At 39.9% G+C, this 20,446-nt stretch overlaps 1 protein-coding gene across 7 annotated transcripts in view; it reads left to right on the forward strand.

Annotated features, from left to right (window-relative positions):
- Window positions 1-20,446, forward strand: part of PIBF1 (progesterone immunomodulatory binding factor 1) — a 171,834-nt gene that overhangs the window by 10,338 nt on the left and 141,050 nt on the right. For all 7 annotated transcript variants that reach the window (XM_073346575.1, XM_073346595.2, XM_073346604.2 and 4 more), the window contains 4 exons: window positions 2,463-2,582; window positions 5,884-6,017; window positions 8,432-8,540; window positions 11,864-12,045. In XM_073346575.1, coding sequence (XP_073202676.1) covers window positions 2,463-2,582; window positions 5,884-6,017; window positions 8,432-8,540; window positions 11,864-12,045 — 545 coding nt within the window. The remainder of the gene's footprint in view (window positions 1-2,462; window positions 2,583-5,883; window positions 6,018-8,431; window positions 8,541-11,863; window positions 12,046-20,446) is intronic.

Here is a 20,446-nt window from a genome sequence, read left to right on the forward strand (position 1 = left end):
GGCAGCCAGCCACCTAAAGCGAGGCTGGAGTGTGCATGCCTAGAGGCAGAAACATTGGTACCTAGGGAAATTTAGGCACCAAACAAGTTTAGGCACCTGTGCGGTTAGGAGGCATTTGAGCAGGAATTTTGTGAATATCAGTAGCTGCCTTTGTCTACACTATGCAGCTTTTAGCGACATGGCTGTACAGCTACAGCCGTGCCGCTAAAAGGTGCACAGTATAGCTGCTGATTGTCCAGGAGAGAGCTCTCCTGCTGACAAAAAACTTCCACCCCCAATGAGTGGCGGTAGCTTTGTTGGCAGGAGAGTGCTCCTGCCGACCAAGCACTGTTCACACCGGCGCTTTTCCTCAACAAAACTTTTGTCTTTCTGAGGGGGTATTTTTTTAACATCTCTGAATGACAAAATTTTGTCGTTCACTTGCCAGTGTAGACAAAGCCTAAGTCTCAGATTTAGGTGCCAAAATGGCAGGTAAGTGCCTGAGTTCCTTTTTTAATTTAGCCTTGTTTACCTTCACGAGGTAAAAGGAATAAAATAAATGTGACTTACTTGACCCAAGGAGGCCAGTTCTAGTCTGCAGCAGGTCTCTAGAATGGCTCTAATGACACTATGTGTACCATCACATGGAGGACTTAAAAAAAAAAAAATACAGGCATGTCTTAATCCCCACTTCTTTGTTGATAATTAAATATAATTCTAAAGTTGGACTTATTTAAAAAAAAACCAAAAACTATTCACAGATCATATATAGTATGTATAATATAAAAAGAACTTCAGGACTTCAAAGGTGATAGATGAAATGATCTGTTTTAAAGCATTATAAATGAAAGGGAGGAATAAAGTTTGACTGAAGGTGGATAGTTAAATAACTGTGGTGCCAACCTGTGTGTGTGCTTGTACATGTATGGTGTGCCATTGCATAAGCAAATAGTGCATTCCACCATTCTCTATATTTAATTCATAGCTTTTCCAAACCACATACTTATGATCCCAGCAGTATTGATATAAAAAAACAGATTTATATATATATATAATGCACAGATCTGTGCATTTTTTAAAATATATTTTGTATGATTTCAACTTTTCATGTTTCTATATCTTTTAAAAAGGCCTATTTGACTTTGGCTAAAGCCCTTTCAGTAAGGGCTTTTAAAGCCTGCTATAAGAAAGCTTTGAAAATAAATTTTATAATGGGATCACTGGTAAGGCCATTCACCATAGAAGCAGGTGTTTGTCAGAATACAAACTACACGGTGTAATTAATCTTGTATCTGTTATAAATGAGAAGCTGGAAAAAAATGGATCTCATTGTGATGATTGGAAGAATTACTCATAAATGTTTGACAATGCTCATTCTAAAGTAGAGACCATTAGAATTCTTATTTCTTTTGAAGCTGAATTTCCCTTTTTCTTTCTTTTCTCAAATTTAAATAGATAAGCATCAACATTTTGGGAGTCAATATTTTACTTTGGAGCTCCTTTCAATAAACACCCCAGTGATTGGTCGTCGTCCTCTTTCTTTCTCTCTCTCTCACTTGCAGCAGAAGGAAATGGAGGATAATTCATGTACCATCTGTACATCTACAAAGTAGTGCTTTTAGCAGTGTTGGTGATTATGTGTGACTGACAGGGATTATGATTTTGCTCCTCATTGACTTCACCTGGCATGATGAATAAAAACGTTTCTGTTCAGAAGTGGTGGGGGGAGAAGGGGTAATGTTGATTTTAAACTTGGTGAGATAATTTTTAGAAGTATGAAGGAAATATGTGAGAATCATGAGCGACATCAACTGCTTTATGTTAGTTGCGTGTTTAATGGTTGAATGAACATAAAATGGAGTAAGAGAAGCTACTATTGTGGTACTCTAATCTGTTGCATCTAATTAGTATGAATGCTTAGTGTGGAAAGAATAAAAACAAGGAACAAAAAATTGAGTCTGAGGGACTATTGAGTACAAACAGTGTCCGTGTCTACACTACCGGCTAAATCGGCACTGCTGCGATCAATGCAGCGGTGTTGATTTAGTGGGTCTGTGAACATACGCTAAGTCGATGGGAGAGTACTCTCCCGTTAAAGTCTGTACTCCACCTCCCCGAGAGGCGAAAGCTATGTCGACAGGAGAGTGTCTCACGTTGACATAGGTTGACTTACAGCGGTGTCTACACCGTGCTAAGTTACACAGACTTCAGTTACATAACTTATGTAACTGAAATAGCGTAACTTAGATTGACTTACAGCGTTACTGTAGATTAGCCCAGTGTAATAGAGTAGTACATGTAAAAAGATATGTAGTAAGTAGTGTATGTGTTAATTGAAAATATTAACTTTTTTGAAAAACAAATATGAGATTTTTAAGTTAGTGGCATAAAATGTTTTAATTGTTCTCTTACTAGAATTTATCTGCATTTTTTTAATATCTGTATTTTTGAGGAGTGACAGTGTTGTTTGCTTTCTTTTCTAGATTCGATTCTATGAAGTAGTCCAACCATTAAGAAAAGAAGTAAATGAACTACAGATGAAAAAAGACAGCTTATCAGAAGATTTAAGTTATTACAAGTCCCAGTTGAAGTGTGTGATGGAGGTTTGTATGCTTTAGTAACCCAGCTATGAAAATAAGTAATAAAATAACCCTGTTCTGTCAAATGGGTACATTTCCGTTCCAGTTACTTTTCAGATCAGGTAGGAGACTAGAGGTTTAATAGCGGGGCATTCATTTTTTTTTAATACTTGCAAAGCAATTGTTTTCTCACAATATTAATTTGCTTAATATTTGTACTAATAATGAAAATCTGTATCACTGTAATCGGGTGCATATTTAATAAAAAATTTTAAGTAGCAACCAAAACCTCATGGAAAACTTTGACAAATATTCTGTTTGGAAACACATCTGCTGGACTGTCACATTTACCTCTTTTTATTAATTTTTTAAATTTCCTTGGTTTTATTCTTTCCCTATTTTTATTTATTGCTAAAGATTTGAAAACAGGATTGCGGTGCTTTGATGTTCACCTGCTCTTGCTATTTGTTCCTTGACTGAAATAATAATCTTTATGATATCAAACTGGACCCCATAGCAATTAATTGTGATGCCACAAATAAAAGACTGTGACTACAATTAAGGAGTAAGTTACTCAAATTTACTTTAAATCCTGTTGTCTTCCTTCTTGTAAAGAAGGGGAAGAGACACAAAAAAAGCAGAAATATCTTTTTTTTTCCCAAAGTATATTGAAACATTGGCTGCGCTCAATATCATAAAATTTCTTTTTAAAGAATACATCTAAGATTTACCCTGTTGTGCACAAAGCTGGAATTAAGATAATTGCATCGCTGTAGTTAAGGTTGCGACAGCACATTTTCTTTTCCAAATCCTTGATAATAGTTGCTTAGGCTGACTCATTTTACCTTTTCCCCCTGAAACTTTTCATGGCTGGCTCAGCCTATAAATGTGTGTTTTGGGAAAATTAAAGCAGTGTCTGTTCTTGAGTTATCACAATGTCTTATTTTATTTTATAAATGGACATTAAAAATGGCTTTTGTGCTGTAAATTATTAATTTTAAAATTTCAGCGATATAGATGTGAACCAGTGTTTTTTCTACCTTGTTTGAAGAAATTTGTATTTTAAATGATTCTAAAGAGATTTGAAAATAATAATGTATTGTGCATGCACAGCATTTCTCTATCCCCTCTTACTTCACCTTCCCTCCCCTTCAAAAAAATGCAACTGCCTGCTTTTCTCCTAAAGAACATCCATCACTGTGTACTTAATATAGTTACATTCAAATAATTATAGGTGTAGGTACTTAAATGTAGTAGCGTTTAAAACACCCTTGAGATAAGGGAGAGACTAAAACTTTTATAATGATATCCAATTAAGGACCTTACCCTGTGAAATGCTGAAGGCACTTATCTCACTTTTTTGACTTAATTCTATTTCTTTAGTGAATTTTTAACTTAAAATAAAGATGAAATAATGCCTTTTATGATCATTTGGTATTGCTTCCATAGTTTAACTTTCTCCTGTCTTTAGATACTATACCTATGCAAATGAAAAACGTCTCTTAAGGTTCTGCTGGCTGTAAAATATTTTCTCTCCTTCTAGTTTAACTAGGCACATTATAAACCAGCAGTTCAATCTTTGTTTAAATTAGGAGGAAATTTAACAGTTACAGAAATAGAAGTTAATTTAAGACATTTAATCTCAGTCATGATCTGTATGAATCGTACTGTTTCAGTTCAAGGCCTGGCTTGAACAGACACTCCCACTTATGGGGGCAAATTCAACGGTGAATTAAATTTTGCCATAAAGAGATAAGAAGGATAAAGTTAAAAGTTTAAGTTGCATCTCCCTGTTACTTGGTTTTTCCTTTCCTACATCCTTACACTCATTTTATGTGCAGTAAATGCCAGATTGGTACAGATTTCACAACCACTTGCTTTCTGACCACCTTAAATCTGACCTGAATATACATCACCCATGAATTTGGAATTTTTACCCCTTCTCAGGTCTGAATTAAGAGTGATGGTTTTATGATGGAGACAAACGTTAGTTGGATAAGAGGTGGTGACAACCAAACATGTTTTGTTTTGTGCTGGAATCCTAATTTGAAAGCTCTTCCCCAATATGTTAACGCATTCTGCTAATTAGAAATAAATTATCCCTTTTTTTTAATACAGTTAAAATTCTGAAAGGTAATCCAATGTCAGATGAATGCTTCTAAAAATGGGATATGTTACAATAACTGCAGTGATGTAAAAACAGACGTAATCAGTTTAAGCTTTATCATCTTTGATTTGTTTTCCCCTGGCCACATGGTGGCAGCATCTCTCTATCTATTGACTGACCATCCCAGGGATTTGAAATCTGTTGTTTTTCCTTTTATGCCAGTAATTAGAAAGCAGCATCCTGTCTATGTTGAATCAGAAATGTTGTATTTTACTGCCTGTACACACATCACCATATTTAAATTGTAAGGCAGCTGGCTGGTGAGATTGAATGCCAAATAAGTTAAATATTGACAGGACAAAAGATCAAACAGTGGAATGCCACAAGAAAAAGGATTTCCCTCTGAGCAACTCTGATATGGCTAGCTATAAATATTGAATGTTCTTAGGTTTGGTAGCTGTCTGTGAGTCAGGTTAGATAATCTGTAGCATGTATTCTTTATGCATGCTTTCTTATAAATGAAGCAAGTTCCACAAAAGCATATGAACCAAAATATAATGGAGTAGGTGGCTTAATGAAGCTAGGGCTGACATGCACTATCTGAATAATGGAAACATTTAGGATCTACATATTGAGCTTCAGGCAAGAAGTTTAAGATTAATTTAGTGATTTGCTGACTACCAGTGTGTTACCATATATTGTGTTCTAAACGGCTAAGAAAAAACAAGATCAGGAAAAATGCAGAATGAATATTGACAAAAGGATTAAGAGGAATAAAGGCTCTTAGAAATACCATTCAGGAAGTTATGCTTTAGGCAGACCAAGTTATTGGAGTGAAATTTAATGGCCTGTGATACGCAGAAGATCAGACTAGATGATCTAAAGATCCCTTTGACTTTAAACGCTGTGAATCTATGAAACCTAACAGGGAAGTATGTGAGTGAGAAAGAAGTCACAATCAACTAATTAAAATAAGAAGAGGAAAAATGTAGGCCAAATATATATAGCTCAGTATTTCTTTATAGTAAGATATCTATTAGGTTGTGAAGTAGTCTGCCAAGAGAAGAGGTGGAAGCCTCATCATTTGGACACACAAAGCTAGACTACAGCTAATGCAACAAAAGTCTTTTTTGATTTTATTCTCACAGTTACAACATCATTAAGTCAAGTAAATATCAGTGGAACTTTGATTATTTTAAAACATGTTTTTACTTTTAGAGCTATGAAGATGAGCGAAGAAGTCGTTCAGAGCTAGAAGTTAGATGTCAACGTTTGACACTAGAACTAGCAGATACCAAACAGATGATTCAGCAAGGTGACTTCAGGCAGGAGAACTATGATAAAGTAAAACGGTCAGTGCATCTCCAGAGTACATATGCTCAATGTTATTCATAGAAAATTATGTCAATATTTTTGTTAATCAAGGTGATAGCCCTTAATGTGAACTCCATTTTGTTTTTTGGCTCATGCCTGCTCACAAATATATTGTGGATGAATTATTCCTCAACTTGATAAGTAAATTGTTCAGCTTATGGCTATGTCTGGTTCCTCAAGAAACACTGAACAAAATTTTCAAACTTGGTTTCCTGAAGCTAGGTGCCTAAAGTTGAAGTGGCCTGATTTTTCAGGAGGGCTAAGCAAACCATTCCCAATGAAGAAAAGAGCTGCAGGTGCTGAATGTTTTGAAAAATTAGACCACTTAAACAGAAATGGTCTGTTTATTCAACTGTTCTGACTTTTCCAAGATATTCAGCATGTGCAGTTCTTGTCATCTTCATTGGGACCTGGGGTTGCCTGGCCCTCCTGTAAAAATCAGCCTATTCAGGTACCTAAATATGATGTTTTCTAGGAGCCTACCTTTAGGTATCCAAGTTAGAAAATTTTGGCCCATGATTCTTTCCTATTTATTGAAGGACATGATAGAATCCTTCCTGGTTTTCTTTAATCCATATGTTAGTGTTGCATAGCATAGTGGGCTTGTTTTATTTGCATTTCAGCTAAACAAATATTAATATTTTTATTAGTTTAATAAAATACAGTCCCAAAATGCCTCACAGAGTTAAGTAATAAAGGGCTTTGTGCTCCCCTTCATGCTGCTAGAGGGAGAGATGCCCGCAAACCAATGCAAAGGGGCAGGCCTAGGGATCCACAGATTTGGAAATAGAGTTCCCCTGTGGGTTCCGGTGTGAGCACAGATTTAAAAGATTCATTGTGACGGGATCCTTGTAGTTACCTCAGGAACCTATTTTTTCCCTTATTTCTAAAATGTAACTACTGGTGTTCGTTCATTTTATGCTGTGAGTGCCTATCCTGTAAATTACAATTGCAAAATAACGCAAAAATATATATATTTCAACCCAGCCCACAGATGAGCTTTGCTGTGTCCAGAAGGTTAAAAAATCTGGAAGATCAGTGGGGGTTTAAGTTCCAACACTGAGGATTCCATACAGAAAAAACAACTTGCCATCAGCCCCCCTCTTGTCTTGTTTATATTGAGCAAGATCAGACACCTCTGCTGATCTTAAGTGTGGCAATATGTCATTGAGAGAGTTGATCTCTCCGATAGCTAGGTCTTGAACCATTCTTGGCTTATAAATTAAAACCAACAGTTTGAATTCTACCTGAAAGTTCATTGGAAACCAATATATGTCATGGATCACTGATCTACTGTGCTTCTAATATACAACTCCATTTAATAAGCAAGTCACATAATTTTGTACTAGCTTCAGCCTCTGAAAAATTTAGAGTGTTGCCCTATGCGGAGTGCATTATAGCAATTTAATCTCAAGGTGGCAAAAGTGTAAATAATTGTGGCAAAGTTTCCATTTGGGAGAGTAGGTTGCAGATGGTGAAAAAGCACTCTGGGCATGGGTGCTATCCAGGAAACCAGGAGTAGCACATGATCTAACTGCGTGTCCACATTGAACTCAGTTTTACAAAGTCTTCTGGCTCCTTACCCTATTTGCCAACTTTATGTCAGTCTTGTTTGGGTTGCATTACAGTTGGCTAGTTTTTATCCCAGCCCCAAGCTGGCACTGAATAACTTGTTCTGCAGCCCTGACTGGGTCAGATATTATAGAAATGTAGACCTGGAGAATCATAGGCATGCTAAATGCATTATAACCCATGTCCCTTCACTAACTTTCCCAGCAATATCATACATACAGTATGTTGAACAAGAGGATGATATAGCTCCATGTACCACTTTAGAAGAGAGAACCTTCTGGACAGAGGAACAATTGTTCACAACAATCCTTTGGGCTCTCTCAGAAAGAGGGGGATGAAGTCACTCAAGCATTTTCATTCACTACTGCAGCTGTCTGCAAAAGAGTCAACCAAATGTCATGGTGGGTTGTATCAAAGTCTTCTGACAGATTTAAAGAATAGGCATAGACGCTTTATCGTTGTCCATTGTTAAAAGGAGACAATAATATGGCCCAAAGTTAAATTTGAGAAATACAAAAGCAGAGCGAGGAGAGAAATGTAGTGTAGATATGTTTTCAGATGAGTTTTCAGATGAGAAATATGAAAATAGTTGAAAGTTGAATAGTAATAAGGTTAGATGGCACAAGAAAGCAGTTCCAGATAACAGGAAATGAAGAAGTGAAGGACTTGCACTAATAGTGGCTACATTGAATGAAGGGAAAGAGACGCCAATGTTAAATGAACACAGAGGATGAATGAAATTAAAGAGATACACGAGGTTTGAGGACTTATTTTCATTTCATTGAATGAATCTCATAATATTCTGGTTTTGTTTTAATAGTGAACGAGATGCATTTGAACATGAATTGTCAGAGCTCAGAAGAAAATATGAAATATTAGAAGTGTCGCACAAAGCACAAGCCAAAGAAAGAAATGACTTATCAAAAGAGGTAAACTTGTAGCTCTTTGAGTGATTGTCTGCATGGATTCTATTCCTGGTGTGTGAAGTAAGATTATTTTTAAAAGCAGTGTCCATTGGAGCCATTCCTGCACACTACGTACCTTTATGCTCTCCCACCTGAGGACATAAGGGGTGAAGTGGGCCCAAACGCTCCTCAGTTCCTACCTGTTACAGCCAGTGGCAGTGAAATGGAACCCCATGCAGTGTCCATTTAATCAGTGACATTTTCCTTAGCCTTGTGCATATTATTTAGTATAGTTACCATTGCTAGTATTTTTAATATAATTTTTTTCTTTTTTATTCTCCTGGCAAATAGATAAAGGTATAATTAAGTTTCAGTTAGCCTAGAAATCTCACCCACCCCTTTGTATAGGGGATGCTAGCATTATAGTAGAAGCTATGTCACTGGGGTTTAAGACATGTTTTTCATGTGATTCTGTGCTGTCTTTTAACAACAGACGCTCCCAGTGCTCACTCTGTCTTGGAGGAGGACACGTCCTTGAGTAATGTTCTATCTCGTTCATTCTCCAAATACACTCAGAGCGAGGGAGGTGTGTCTGGAAATATTTTTGCTGTGGCAATTAATGCAAGCATCCTCATATACTGAGCAGAGCTACAGCCAGGCCTTTAGATGTTAGATCTGCCTCTCTCTGTTAAGGTCCCATTGAGCCATGATTCCACTACTAGCACCCAAGCTACATTCAGAGGCCTCGTTTGGACCACTGCGTCGGCATCAATGTCTGGTAGGGGCAGAAAGGAGCACTGTTTCAAAGATGAGCCCACATTCAGGTCACCATCCCTGGTGCATGACAGACTGAGACAGAATTATCACCATCTTCCAAGTCAGCACATACAATACCCTCTGAATAAGTAGAGCATGCTAACCTGGGTACCTGGAACCTTGTCACAGAATGATTCTGTGAAAATAGCCACAGCACCTTTCTTTTGATTCTGACTACCTTTGTGGTACCCACTACCTTGGCACGGACTGTCTTTGCATCTAAGCCATTCACGGTAGAGGTCCAAATACCATAGTCACTTTTCCTGGAAAGAGTAAGGCTGGCAACAGCCAAACTACCAACTTCAGAATCAACTCAGAGGAGATATACTTGTTCTCCACTGCTATATCTTTTCACTCCAAAGAGGCTTGCCCTGCACATTAATGATGGTCTACTGGAGCCTACAAAAGACTGTCTTGCACAAACCTACATTCATCTTGGCCACATCAAAAAAAGAACTAAGGAGATATCAGGTCTCTGCTAAGGGATTTGACTGTTTATTTTTGTTTGCATCTGACACTGGGTTCTTTTGTAGTGGCAGCAGTTCAGGAAAGATCAAAACATTGGGGACCTCATAAATTCACACTGAGGAAAAAAAACACGCAGAGAAGTGGGATCTCTTTAGCTAGTGAATACACTCTTCAGATAAGGATAGCTAATTCTCAGGCCTTCCTTTCTTAATATCATTTTATAAACTGAACCATGTTGTCTCAATTTAAGAACACCAGAAGGAGATTCCTTCTGCCATGACAGATTTAGTTTATTTTCTGCAAATCACTACAGCCTATGCTGGATGCATTTAAAACTGCATTGTACACATTGGCCACTGCAGTAGTCATGAGGAAGTTTGCCCTCAGTCCTTGGGGATCCTCTGGGACAGAAAACAACAGGTAACATGAGGATAACAACTTGTTTAGCAATGGAACGGGATAAATTATGACTCCTCTGTCATATATTGTGTCACATGACCAGAATGTGAACAGTCAGTCCTAGTGGTTGTAGTGGGAGTCGGTAGCCAGGAATTGGAGCCTGGAGTCAGAACCAGGTTAACTAATGTGAGGCAAGGCTGAGAATAAACAGGCACAGGAGCTATCACAGCCATGGATGAATGCTTTGAGCAGCTGCTGAACAACTGCTGCTGCTAGGCTTCTGACTCTTCCAGCCAAACAGTCAAGCATCCTTCTAATGACCAACTGTACTCGTTAGGTTGCTCAGAGACTGGTGCAGGCTCTGATTTCTGACTCTATCCTTCGCTCCACTTGAGGGTGCTTCCTAGGGGCCTCAGTACTTGGGTTCTCAGGGGTACTTCTGATAGAACTCTTGTAATAAGTCCAAGGTGTGGGTATTCTCTACTGGTTCCCAGACCGCTCATCCAATTCATAGCCTTCCCCATTCACCACATACTGGAGCCTTCCCCTAAGTCACCGACAGTGGATTTGGTGGACCAAGTATTCCTCCTATCCATGGAATGGTATGTGGGGCGAGGGATAGAGTTGGTTACAGAGGTTTGGGTATGGGTTCTCCTTGTAGGGCTTTAAAACTAAGATGTAAAAGATGGGGTGGATCTTCAGGGACTCAAGCAGCTGTTACCTGAAAGCCACTGGGTCACCCATTCTACAATCTTGAAAGTGCCCAAGCATTGGTAGTCTAGTTTGACAGGTGGGTGGCTTGATATAAAGTTCTGGGCAGAGAGCCACACCTTGTCCCATATGGCCAGATTGGTCTTGGTCTGCTTGGTGTTTTGTAGGCTTCTTTGGCAGACTGCAGATGTTACTTGAGCTCCCGATGCACCTAATGCAGGTTAAGGGTGAATCCACAGTGGCCGGTACTGGGGAACTTATGTGCAAGTATGGGTGGAAGAGGGGTAAAAGCCATAGTTTGCAAAGTATGAGCAATGTTGAGGCATGGATAGCATTGTTATATGTGAATTTGGTGTGGCACAGCAGGGGAAACCAGTCATCCTGATGGTAATTTAAAAAGCAGTGAAGATACTGCTCCAAGATTTGATTGACCCTCTCTGTTTGCCCAGTAGTCTTCGGGTGATGGGCAGATGAGAGAGACTGAATGCCAAAGAGTCTGAGAAATTCTGCCAGAATCAGGAGATTCTCCTCTGATAAAATATCATGGGTTACCCAAGGGCAGTGGGACAAATTTATCAGGAAGAGCCAAGCTGTCTCCCATGCTGTAGGAACATGGGATACAGTGTGACATCTGTGTTAAGAGGTTGAGCTTCCAGGGTTGGTAGCTAGTTATAAATTAAAGCTAATCTGAGCAGGAAATTAAGCCACCTTAAATGTGAAATGAAAGTTCAATTTTTAGAGTCCCTTCTTAAAGTAGAACTGCATTTCAAGTTTGAAAGTCCATATTAAGCTTAAATGTGAAATGAGTATTTTAAATTTGGGCAAGTTTAAAAGGGAAAAAGTAATGTTTACTTTTTATAATGGAAATGTGTGTATATGTGATTAAATCTAAAAAAAAAATAACTTCAAATTCAAGATAGAATGTCTTATGTCAGTCCTATTTTTCTTTATAGGTTGCAACTTTACAGCAGTCTGTTAATTTACTGCAAAAGGATAAGGATTATCTTAATCGTCAGAACATGGAGCTCAGTGTTCGCTGTGCCCATGAAGAAGATCGCCTTGAAAGACTTCAGATTCAGTTGGAGGATGCCAAAAAAACTAGAGAGGAAATGTATGAAAAATATGTCACATCCAGGCAAGTTCTGATATTCTTCCGTCTTTATAAAGCAGACAAATGAAATTAATTTTTCTCTGAAATAATTTATTAAATGAATTCTATTATAATGTATATGGTCAGTTTCAGAGGAATTTGTCAAGATCTTTGTGCTGAAATCAGAATTTAATTTAGTATCTTCATTTTCCATTGTAATACATTAGAAAAAATGCATTAACAAATTAAGATTAAGACAAACCTGTAGAAGTAATCCTTCCTTGTGGGTTTCTTTATAGCAACTATTCTCTTACCTGTGTACAGAGGATTTACTCTGAAAATGCCAGTTAATGTAAAAATAAATTGGGCATGTAAATTGGTACCACCCTGCCCAAATGACTTCAAACTAAAACTATGTTTTTCATACTGAAGGGTTTTTTTATCTGTTTATTTAGGAAGTTCTAACAGGTTTGTAAAGTGATGCCAAGTAAATATCAAAAACAAACAATAATCATTACAACAGTGAGCTTTTGTTTAGAGCCGGGGTTCCCAAACTTGGTTTGCGGCTTGTTCAGGGTAAGCCCCTGGCGGGCCGTGAGACATTTTGTTTACCTGAGCGTCCACAGATACAGCCACTCGCAGCTCCCAGTGGCTGCAGTTCGCCGTTCCCAGTCAATGGGAGCTGCGGGAAGTGGTGGTCTGGCCTATGCCGCTTACTGCAGCTCCCATTCGCCGGGAACGGTAAACCGCAGCCACTGGGATCTGCAAGCTGCCGTACCTGTGGATGCTCAGGTAAACAAAGTGTGTCACGGCCTGCCAGGGGCTTACCCTGAACAAGCCGCAAACCAAGTTTGGGAACCCCTGGTTTAGAGGTACCACAAAGTAATATAGTCATCAGATCTCTCTATTTAACATGGTGTTACCATACGACAGAGCAAGCATCATGACAATATTCATGACACACAATTTCTAGTGATGAATGGGAAATTGAGAGAAATCTCTGATCAGACTTTTAATAGATCAGGCATGTCTATCAAATGTTAATAATAAAGATTAGACAAGTTTGTTGTTTTTTGCTGGTGAATGTACTTTGAGTATTGAGTACATGGTATTCCAAATTTATGAGTATGTATTTGTCCTCTGTTTCTGGGTATGTAACAGGTACCTTAATTTTAGTTTGAAAAAATTTGTATTACAAAGTATAACTTGTCCTACTACTTCCAAAATTTTGATTTAAAAACTAACCTTTTTTGTTTTAAGAGCACAAAACCAAAAAGAGTGAGAGTTAGGCAATTTTTCTTAATACAAGTTGCTTAAAATGAGCAAATTTTAGAGCTGAGATGAGGTGAACTGGTAGACTTTGTGCAGTTGCATATTCAGTTCTTTCATTCTCTATGCTTGCTTGTAAGCAGTGATGCCTATTTGCTTTTATAGGCACAAAACTAAAAGAATATAAACAAAGGAACAGACGGTTCTTTCATAGTAGCAATGTGACTTAAATAAGTGGCTGTGAAGCAGAAACAGTTTTGAAAATGTACATAAAATTAATTTAGGGCCAAATTATACCCTTTGACACCTCAGAAAGAAGCTGGAACAGGGAGGTGGGCACTCCAGAAAGGTTGCAGTTACCTTGAAATGCTCCCTGTAAGTGGGACAGCTTTGAGGGTGAACGTGGCCCTCCTAAACCTACAGATCAAGGGGGTGGGAATCTATGCTCCTGTTCCCTTTTTTAACTGGTAGCGTGACTCCTGTAAAATCCATACAACTGATAGGCTACGAGCATCTCTACAAAATCCTCATCACAGAAATGGGAGACAGGCCTGGATCTTGAGCTGCTGCTGGTTTAGGCAGCAGCAATTTATGTGCAGATATCCACTACTAGGGAGAGGAGAGCGACTTTTCTCCTTCCTTACATCAAAACTTAAGACTTCTAACCCTACAGAACTTCAGAGAATGCCCTCTTATATGTATCATCTATCCTCCTCCCCCCTTTCAGAATCAAGAGTTCTGCTGCCTTCAGCTTTGGAAAATAGAGTACAGACTGTGACGGGTTGTATCATAGAAACCCCCTTGGGACTGCCAACTGATGTGCTGAGACCATCTCTGAGCCCATTTTCCCTGGCAGCTTGGGATTTCAGAACCCTGCCTGGTTGTGCCAGACACGCTTGCCTGCTACAAACACAAACTTGAACTCCGTCCCTCAAAAGCTGCAGGCTAAACTGAAAACCGCTTAAGAAGTGTTCCTGTCTCCAGCACTCAGATGCCCAGCTCCCAATGGGGTCCAAAACCCAAATAAATCCGTTTTACCCTGTATAAAGCATATATAGGGTAAACTCAAATTGTTTGCCCTCTATAGCACTAATAGAGACATATGCACAGCTGTTTGCCCCCCCCCCCAGTATTAATACATAGTCTGGGTTAATTAATAAGTAAAAAGTGATTTTATTAAATACAAAAAGTAGGATTTAAGTTGTTCCAAGTGATAACAGACAGAACAAAGTGAATTACCAAGCAAAATAAAATAAAACACGCAAGTCTAAGCCTAATATAGTAAGAAAACTGAATACAGATAAAATCTCACCCTCAGAGATGTTTCAATAAGCTTCTATCACAGACTGGACGCCTTCCTAGACTGGGCACAATTCTTTCTCCTTGTACAACTCTTGTTCCAGGTCAGGTGGTAAGTAGGAGATTTCTCATGACTGCAGCCCCCTTTGTTCTGTTCCACCCCTTTAGATATATTTTGCACAAGGCGGGTATCCTTTGTCTCTGTCTGGGTTCCCATCCCTCCCTCTAAATGGAAAAGCCCCAGGTTAAAGATGGATTCGCGTTCAGCTGACATGATCACATGTCACTGTAAGACTTCATTATGCACTTGCCAGCACACAGGTATACAGGAAGACTTACCAGTAAACAGAGCCCTCTACAGTCCTGGTTAATGGGAGCCATTAAGATTCCAAACCACCATTAATGGCCCACACTTTGCATAATTACAATAGGCCCTCAGAGTTATATTTCATATTTCTAGTTTCAGATACAAAAGTGATACATTGATACAAATAAGATGACCACACTCAGTAGATTATAAGCTTTGTAATACCTTACAAGAGACCTTTTGTAGGAAGCATATTCCAGTTACATTATATTCGCAGTCATTAGCATATTTTCATACAATCGTATAGAGTGCAACGTCACACAGACCTTAATATTTAGAGTATTTTGGCAGATTTAGTCTTTGTTCAGTAAGAGTAACCCTATTTTTGTATTCTAATGGAACTGTGCTTTATAAATATACATGCAAAACAATCAGCCAATAGAGCCCCTCCTATTTTTTTGTTTTAATTAGGTCATTAACGCTCTGCAACCTAAGATTTTCCCACTGAAATGAATTCCTTTTTAGGAGTGCTTTGAGATGTATGAATGAGAAGTGTTATGTAAATGACATGTTTTGTTGTTTATATCCTAAATATTTCTGAAAGTCCTGAAGACTGTTTTAAAAACTGAAAAAAACATATCAGGCACCACTTATGCAGAGTGAAACATGTTAGCTTAATATATCACGTACATCAAGGGAAGAAGGAGGATCCTGGGAACTACAGGCCAGTAAGCCTCACTTCAGTCCCCGGAAAAATCATGGAGCAGATCCTCAAAGAATCAATCCTGATTAGGGGTCTGGAACACATGAGTTATGAGGAGAGGCTGAGGGAACTGGGATTGTTTAGTCTGCAGAAGAGAAGAATGAGGGGGAATTTGATAGCTGCTTTCAACTACCTGAGAGGTAGTTCCAGGGAGGATGGTTCTAGAGTATTCTCAGTGGTAGAAGAGGACAGGACAAGGAGTAATGGTCTCAAGTTGCAGTGAGGGAGGTTTAGGTTGGATATTAGGAAAAACTTTTTCACTAGGAGGGTGGTGAAACACTGGAATGCGTTGCCTAGGGAGGTGGTGGAATCTCCTTCCTTAGAAGTTTTTAAGGTCAGGCTTGACAAAGCCCTGGCTGGGATGATTTAATTGGGTATGGGTCCTGCTTTTGAGCAGGGGGTTGGACTAGATGACCTCCTGAGGTCCCTTCCAACCCTGATATTCTATGATTTTAGAAGTAAGCAAAAGAGGACATAGCATAGAGGTGTAATTTGTGGATTAATTAACGTCTATGTTTCATATATGATGTTTGGGTGACCTAGCTCTGAGGGTAGCCACTAGAAATAAGCTGCTCATACAGTCATACCCATAGTGGTAGGTTGTTTTGAATGCTTATCGCTTTTAAATCTGCACTGGTATATTAGAAGTTCAAATGAAAAATCCTCCTTAGATTGACTGGATAATCTCCATATACATCATGCTGTACTATGGAACATCACCTGCCCAAACATGTTTTTTTAATCAGGGTCGCAACCACACATATATTGGATATCCTGGCACCTAGATTCTAAAGACAATAATTTTCAAAAGCACTCGGCATCTACAGTTCTTCAAGTGTTTACCCGTATGTGTTCCACTCTTGGTGCACTCGAGCTCAGAATCTTTTTGCCAGCAGCGTTTGTTGGGGCTGCACTTGCGCACAGAGCACCCATGTGCCCCATCTTCTGAGGGCATAAAGGGCTGACTGCTGCCAGCCATCCTTCAGTTCCTTTCTAACATCTGTATCTGTGATATGAAACTGCAAGTAGCATCTCTATCTCTTACACACTTGCGTACCTAAAAAAACTCTATTTTTAATAGAAATATAGTTATTGTTTGTTGAATTTTTCGTAGTTAGTATAGGTGTACTGGGTTTCCCCTAGGGTAATTTTTTTCTCTAGGTGTTTGGTTGGTTCGTTGGGGTTTTTTTGGTTACCTGGTACCAGGTTTCAGCACCTTATGGCTGAGCAAAAATCTCCAGGATTTAAATACTGAGGCTACTGTGCTCCTTGATGATAATCATTGTGGTTGTTTGTTTTGCTATGGTGAGAGGTACATCCTGGAGAAATGTTCAATTTTTCATTTATTTTCTTAATGGACACAAGGCAAGAGAGGCTTACCTGAAACTTTTTTTCTTTTGGACAAATCCCTGAGTCTTGGTTCTGATTAGGATAAACAAGATACATCCAGATCTGTGCAGTCTTCCTCCAGAAGTGCCCCAATGAACATTGGCTTTGTGGCTGGTTCCCAGTCTCCTGCTTTTCCAAACCATTCCTCAGCTGTTCATGCTCTCAAGTCCACATCATCAGCTGATGGGACATCGCTCTTCTAAGAAGCACAAGCAGAGGTCACAGTCTGAGGAACCTAGTAAGAAGAATGGGCAGAGGTTGCTTCACTTAGCCTCAGCTTATGCTAGCACAAAGCCTGGCACCCGAAAAGACCCCTGTCTCCATACTTTGGTACCTACTAAAAAGTAGTATCATGCTGCCTGCAGGCTTCAGCCCAGCGTTGTGGCTCTTTGTACCAGTATCTACTCTATCAGTACAAACACCATCAGCGCCAACTATTCCAGTGCCGACTGTTGCTCATGGTTTTGAGACTTACTGTACTGGGAGACCTAATGGTATCCACCCTCCCTGAGTCACTGATTTTATGTTCTGTAGATACAACCAGTGGCACCAACCACCACCATATCCTCTGTATCGGGTACATATTTGGTGCCAGCAAAGGATCTATTCAGATCATGCCCTGAGACTCCTGCCAAGTCTTCTCCACCATTGGAAGAATAGTATTCCTTTCCCTCATAGGCTTTAGACTATAGCAGGAAGGGGTCACTTCCTTTCTGTATTAATTTTGTTGGAATATATAGACCTAAAGAGTCAAACATGACCCTGAACCTGTGCAACATTAAATGGTTTTTAAAAAGGTCGGGAATTTGTATACAGAGACCTCAGCTTTCTTAGTACTTTGTCAAACACCTGTTAAAAATCTTTTTAATAAAAGGGTTATGGTTACAGGGAAAAAGAAAAACAGTTAAAGCATTTGAAATGTCAAGTATTAAGTAATGTTTTCATGTTAGCCATATCTCAGTGTTCCCCTTCCCTTTGGTGGAAAAGAGTTTTAAGAAGGAAAAGCTCCTTGTTTGACAGTCTTTTTTAGATGGTATTAAAACTGGTAATAACTGTCCTTTTGGGGAAAAGAGAGGTCAATTGAGATGGGCTGGAGCTGTCATTGCTGCTGTGGTTAAAGTCTGATCCCGCTTCCAAGAAGCCAAGAAAGGCAAATACACACAAAAGCAGAGAGAAAAGAACAGCAAAGACGGAAAAAAAAAATGCAGCTTCTGTCTCAGGTGTTGACTCTTACTTGCAGTCTCACTTCTGGAACAGCACAAACACAGCACATAGTTTTATCAGCCACTCTGATAGGCTTGGCAAACTTGTACCAGCATTGGGCTGTTTAAGGCATTTCATTTAGCAGCTTTTCTAGTCAGAAGCTTACAGCATTGTTGTGAAACATACAGTCTTGGCAGGATAAGCTAGACTCTTATTAGATGGAAGGAAAAAGGAGAGGGATAGGAAAAAGAAAAAAATAAGGTGGGAAAGAAAAAGGACACATGGGAGAGGCGACAGGGACTAAAATCTTACCAGTTATGTCTAAATTCCAACCACCACCTGAAATGTATTGTTGTCAGCTGGTCCCTCTCTCATGCTGAATCTAGTCAGGACATCATTCAAGATCAGGAAAACAAAGGCACAATAGTGTTAAATTGGGTGCCAGGAGAGGATGGAGGTGGCAACCATGATGGTGAAGCTGGCTCCTTCCCCTTCTTTCAGTCAGCAGTTGTTGTGCTCACTTCCATCCTTCCATATTTCCCCCTTCCCCAAGTCTCTTTTTGTTAAAGGGCCACAAAAGGGAATGATGGGTGACATAGCCCATCCTGTCCTTATTTTTTCACCAGTTAGGCCTAATTTCCAACACACCAATTCTGTTTAATTTGATTTCTGGTCCAACACTTCTCTCGTTTACCAGGCATGATCTTAATGCAGGCTTTGAGATATATCAATAGGCCTTTTTATTTGGACTAGTTTTATTTGGACTGTCTCCCTTTTACACCTTTTCCCATCAGCTTTTATTTTTACAGGTTATTCTTCAAGCAGTTGCACATGTCCATTCCGCCTCAGGTGCGTGTGTACTCTGTGTATTGTTGTCAGAGATTTTCCCCTCAGCAGTACTCATCAGGGCAGCTCACGTGCAATCTGCTGCCTCGCACTACTGTCTGGTAGTATAAAGGGCAGAGCTGCCCTGACGCCCTGCCAGTTCCTTCTTTATGGCCTGTGATGGTTGTTGGAGCTGTCATCTTGCTATTGCAAGTTTTCCCTAGTTATAGTCTTCATGTAGTTGATACTCTTAACAGCTTTAGTAGTTTTAAAAGTTAGAAAAGTAGGTTTTCTTTTAAAAGTGTTCTGAACACTTTGGTTTCCCATTGCTGTGTCCTTGTACTGGTGCTGGGACATGCTTGGTCGCTGGGTTTCCAACCCAGTCACTTCTGCAAAAAGCCGATGTCAGTGAGTGACACACGCTCCATTTGTCTGAAGTGCCTCGGGGAGATTCACATTCAGGATTGGTGCCAAATTTGCCAGGACTTTAAGCCCACAATCAAGAATGCAGGGCAACCAGACTTATGTTTCTGCTGATGGAGGCAGCTCTGTGCCCATCTGTGGAACCTGCCTGCTCAGAGCAGGTACTGAGTGCTTTTGCATCAGTGAAAAGTGCTTCTCCAGATCTGGCTGAGCCTCAGGGCTGATTGCCCTCCCCTGTACCAAGGAAGAGGCATTGGAAAGTGAGGTCTAAGGACTCAGAATCCAGGAGGTTGAGAACCCCATGCATCAAAGTCCAACAAGCCTGCAGACGAAGATAGAGGGCACGAGAGGCCAAGGCTTTCTCCAAGGCACTCCTCCTTTCATGCGGGGCCATTAACTCTGGTGCCAGCATCTGCACTGTTGAGACCAGACTGAAGTGGCTACATCTAGTGGATTGCATCAGGACGCTATCCTGATGCCGCCACATAAACCTCCAGGGTTGGTGGCATGTGATCTGTTGAGCAAGTCTTTGTTTTCTCCAGAGTCTTTTTGCCCGGTACTGATAGCTGCTGCTGTTACCTTACCATCAGCTTTGTCCCAGCATGCGGTACCATGGGTGCCTCTGGATACCAATGTGGCCCCTCCCCACCTCCCCAATGCAGCGTTATCCAGAGGGAAGCAGGCCATGATTTCAGTCTTGGCCAAGCTTCACACCTCAGTCCTCCTTACTGACAGGAACAGCCCCCCTTGGTCACAGGAGGTTGATTTGTGTTTGGACTCAAAGGTTTGCACACATCGGTTGCAGCTGAGGCACTTTCCTCACCTTCCTCTTCCACCTCCTGCCACCTTTGGTACTCTCCAGAGGCTCCATCTTGGCCATCAAGCAGGGACCCGTGGCTGAATAGGAGTTGGGCTCCAGACCCATACCGCTGCAGCTGGTTTTGTGTTGTTCCTTGTCATCTCCTGAT

This window comes from Lepidochelys kempii, chromosome 1 (genome assembly GCF_965140285.1).
Source record: "Lepidochelys kempii isolate rLepKem1 chromosome 1, rLepKem1.hap1, whole genome shotgun sequence".
Classification (NCBI taxonomy): Eukaryota; Metazoa; Chordata; order Testudines; family Cheloniidae; genus Lepidochelys; species Lepidochelys kempii.